Source organism: Limulus polyphemus, unplaced genomic scaffold (genome assembly GCF_000517525.1).
Source record: "Limulus polyphemus unplaced genomic scaffold, Limulus_polyphemus-2.1.2 Scaffold1065, whole genome shotgun sequence".
Classification (NCBI taxonomy): domain Eukaryota; kingdom Metazoa; phylum Arthropoda; class Merostomata; order Xiphosura; family Limulidae; genus Limulus; species Limulus polyphemus.
The window spans coordinates 288,476-293,330 of NW_013666675.1; the positions used below are offsets into that span (position 1 = coordinate 288,476).

The following is a 4,855-nucleotide window of genomic DNA, read 5'->3' on the forward strand; positions in this document are numbered from 1 at the left end:
CTGTTATGTTAAACTTATATTAAAGTTTTTCTTCATTACCCATTCAAGCCGTCTCCAGCCATTATTAGTCTCAAAGTGGGTTACTCGTCATCGAAAATAATACATATATATATTTCAAATAATTTACACTTCCCTGTTGCTGAATTGCTATGTATAAATATGAATTTAATAAATTAGCATATAGTTAAGGAAATGTTTTTTCACAACCATTCTGCAGTACTAATATACATATTAATAATCTGGAAATATTTGAACTTGTAAGTAATATTAGATATTCTTTAGTTTCGTGCAGCTTTGTGATGTTTTCTTTCATTTAGAAGCTTTCCAATCTTCTGTGTTGTTTATTTTTACAATACATAAGCTATATTTTAGATTAATATATGTACAGCTAAGTTTAAGGATTCTATTTCTTTTTCAGACACTTGATAATTTTGAGTTCCTCAAGGTCTTAGGAAAAGGCACATTTGGTAAAGTCATTCTTTGTAGGGAGAAGGTATCAAACTTGCTTTATGCCATTAAGGTGCTCAAAAAGGAAGTTATCATTCAGAAGGTATTTTAGACCTTTTTTAACCATCTATATAATAATAATCTGTGTGTTTGTATGTCACATAGCTCTTAAACCACTGATCACATCAATTTCTAGATGGCACCAAATGAATTTTCTCGGCCCCAAGGTTTGCACAAAGGTAAAACTTGTCACCCAATCCCCTTAGGGAATCTGGTTATTTCATAAAAACACTTTTACAGGAATTCCTCAAAAGTTGACCACAAATTTGGCATTAATTTACATTACAGTGTGCTAATTACCATTTGCAACTTGGTTAAAGAAATTAAATTTGCATTATAGCAGCAATGATAATTAAACTGAAAAAATGCAAAATCATGGTTCAAGCATTAAATTTGCAATATAGCAGCCCTATAAATGTGTGCCATAGGCCCACGGGTTTGCTAGTTTTTATGTTTTCAATACATAACTACTATTGTGGTAAGTAAGACTTCATCTAATTGAAATTTTTAGGATAAATGTTATGACTTCTCTGTTAAATGATAATTGTATACTGTGCAATGGTTATTTTAAAGTATGCTGCTATAATCATTCAAACATTTTCCAAACTTTTATAGTAATGAAAATTATAGGATTTTGATTGTCAAAAATTATTCTCTCTAACATTTTGTTAAAAATAAATTTGACATTTCACTCAATTTCTGTGAGTTGTAGTTGAATTTTAACAATTACTAGTTTACATAAAAAAGACCCATGTTTTTACAAGTTTCAAAACATGATTAATTAACTACCCATTACATAGTTTTCCCAGTCAAGAATAAGGATATTATAATATGTACTTCCTGAGTGTAAATCAACTTTGAGGTTGAATCAGAATCAAGCTATGATTTTAGTCATATATCTTTCATGTCAATATATATATATGCATGTATTTTGGTCAAAAATACACTTGTGACTTAAGGCATGGAGTAATATGGAAGCCCCAGAGCCATTAATGTGCACATGCATGTTACTAACTCTCTAGGTGTTACTTCAAATAAGCAGATTCAATTGGTTAGCATAATTGATATTTCAAACTTTGAAGATATAGGTGAGCTTTTGTTTGATTGACTAGGTAACCGAAATGTGGTACTTAGTGTGATGCAAAAAATATTGGTCCTTATTTAGAGGAAATCAAAAAATTTTTGATTAAGTAGAATATCTTTATGTACCTTGACAATTAACCCTTAGTGTTGACAAATGAGCAGCGTTATTTTGAGTGCAAGCTTCTTTGGCAGTACGATGATATTAGTGCAAACTTCTACCCTTCACTGTTCAAAACATTTTCACATTGCTATGCAGCGCTATCCTGACAACTGACCAAAGATGTCTGCAATACTTCTGTGCTCAGCAAATAGTTGGGTCACATAGTTCTTTATCTACGAAACTGATGAAAGTTTGTACTCATGTGTGGTCTGCCTCTAATTGTGTAAGTACCTATTCAGCTGGAAGTCTGTGAGACTTACCAGTCACACCACAATCCATTTCATAGAACTGTCAGGAAACTTTTGCATTTCAGTGACATCATTTGGGAGGAAAGAACACCTCACACTAACACTGATGAATTATTCCCAACAGACCAGCAAGTTTGAAATAAATGTCTTACTTCTTCATAGCCTACATAAGATAACAGTTAAACTTTCTAATGTGGAGGCCTAATGCATATTTAATTTGTTTATTTTATCAGATAGTTTCTCTACTATGTGACCCTTGTATCTAATGAAGCCCCATATATTTTGGTACTTATATTAGCAAAAGTATGATGTTTTGAACTCAAAACAATATATAATGTCTGTTACATTCAATTATACTCTAATTCTCTGTCTTGTGCCTTTTGTTTATGGATATTGCACTGAAAAAATGAAGACCACCTTGGCAGGTGTTCCCTTGTTTGAAGGTAGACACTTCTGCTACCAAAACACATCAAAGAAATTTTTAGTACTTTTTTCATATTATACTCTAATATGCAACTGACATAAAGGTCATAGACTTGAATAAAATGATATAAATAAATTCATTTTAAAAAAGTTGGTCAAAATGTAAAAAAAAAAGCCTTTAGATAGATTTAAAATAAAGGTAAATTTTTCATCATAATGACCTTTTATAGTATAGTTTTTGTATTAAGATAACTGAGGTAATATCGATGGTGCACCTTTGGAAACGTAATATTAAGTACTTTGATAATTAATTATTTGCCTACTTAAAATTCTCTTGCATATAAGTAAAAAAAATCGTAGGCTGTATTTTATTATTTTTCATTTCCAAATTAGTATTATGATTTTTACCTATTATAAATACCTTATTCCTAAAATTACAGATTCATTTTTATACCATTCACTACCAGTGATTGAGGAATCTCATGTTTTTACCACTTAAAACACTCAGTGTAAAGAACTGGACAAAAACAATTAGGTGTGATCACTCATTTTCTGTGAACTTGCATAGTTGAATTGATTGCACGGTTTGTGTAATATGTTGTTAATGATCTCATAGCACTGAAGTCAATTTGTTGCATAAATTGAAAAGGTATGTTTAAAAAGGCATTAAGGCCCATATGGATCTTTTCTGTAATTATAAAGTTAATTTGCAAAGTAAATAATTTAATGCTGAAAAAATAAAATTCACATTAGGCATCCATGTAAACAGTAATAAGGATATTGATGTTTTTCTTAATTTCCTAAGATTTGAATACATACTTGGTTTTCAAAGTACATTATTTGTGTAATAGTTTGCAGGTTTTGCTTTTTAAAAGATTTTATTTTTCAAACAATAATGTTATTAGATATTTTGATAAAAGTTTACATTTTTATATTCTGTTTCAATAGGATGAAGTAGCTCATACGTTGACAGAAAATAGAGTTTTAAGAAACACAAACCATCCCTTTTTAATTGTAAGTAAATTTATTCCTTTTTCTAGTTGGTATTTTTTAATGGTGTAGTATTAATTCTTACTACTTTGTTGGGTTTTTAATCGACTTCCCATTATCTGTTTTTTTAACTCTTAAAAATAATAATAGTAATACTAACAATAATATGATTTAAATAAACTCCGTATTTTTTGTTATTGTTTTTAAATTTAAAGAAAGTTAGTGGTTGTTTAATCTGTTAAAACATCAGTTAACACACAAAATTATAAAGTAGTATTTATTTAAAATATTATTCCAGATATTTTTATACACACTATTGATAATTATTCAGTTGAGTAGTTGTATATCTTGGAAAACATTGTCGCTTACAATTTTTCTAATCTACGTAAACTCATAAATTCAGGAGAACATAATTTGGCATTTGTAAATGTGCTAAATGTGTTTTATTATTAATGATTAAAACTTCAAAATTAATTTGTAATAATTATATAATGCTTTCTTTCTTACAGTCTCTTAAGTATTCATTCCAGACAGCTGATCGGTTGTGTCTTGTGATGGAGTATGTAAATGGGGGAGAGCTTTTTTTCCATCTCTCTAGAGAACGGATTTTTAGTGAAGAAAGGACTCGTTTTTATGGTGGGGAAGTTTTACTAGCCTTGCACTACCTCCATACTCAAGGAATTATATACAGGGATCTAAAGGTATTAATTGTCATTAATAGAAATATACAGTTTGGAAAATTTTAGTGTTTTATCTTTTAATTAGTTGGACCTGATATGTAAAGTTTTGCACTGCAGTTTATGAATCAAGGGATGTGGGATTGTTTGTTAATTGAACTTGGACATGCTTCCATACTGAATATTATATATGTGTTGCTGATTATTGATTTCTAGACTGATGTGAAAAATTCAAGGTTCTTATGTAACTATATAATTAAAACACTCAAACAACCATTGTTTTTAAATCATGCAGTTAAAGATGTTGATTTTTGGAGCATTTTAATTATAGATGAGACCTTTGAACAGTGTGTAAAAATGTCTCAAAAATATACAATTAACCCTCTCCAGATGGGTCAAGGGTCAAAGACAATGTCATTACATTTGTTGACTCGCATTCAAAATTTTATTGAACTACTATTTCATGAATTTATGTCAGTAAGTTTGGTATCAAACTGTAGATTATAATTCAAATTTTAGTATTATACATTATTTAATTTCTTAATTTAAAAGTAAATATTAAAAAACACGGTTAAACATCGATTTTTGTATGTTGAATGCAGCACTGGTTCAAATTAGTTTTGTATGAATTAGGAACTCAGATTAGCGATATTGACAAGCTAGAATATAAAATAAGAACCTCTTATCTTTTCTATTTGCTGAGATATCACTCGTGCTGAATCAAACACAATGGCCCCACTCACATTTTTCCATTTTTGGAAATGGTC

The 4,855-nt window shown here is 29.4% G+C and overlaps 1 protein-coding gene across 1 annotated transcript in view; it reads left to right on the plus strand.

The window, feature by feature from the left end:
• LOC106461954 (RAC serine/threonine-protein kinase-like) overlaps window positions 1-4,855 on the plus strand; it is a 50,436-nt gene that overhangs the window by 32,274 nt on the left and 13,307 nt on the right. The window contains exons 6-8 of the mRNA XM_022389058.1: window positions 419-550; window positions 3,370-3,435; window positions 3,921-4,112. Coding sequence (XP_022244766.1) covers window positions 419-550; window positions 3,370-3,435; window positions 3,921-4,112 — 390 coding nt within the window. The remainder of the gene's footprint in view (window positions 1-418; window positions 551-3,369; window positions 3,436-3,920; window positions 4,113-4,855) is intronic.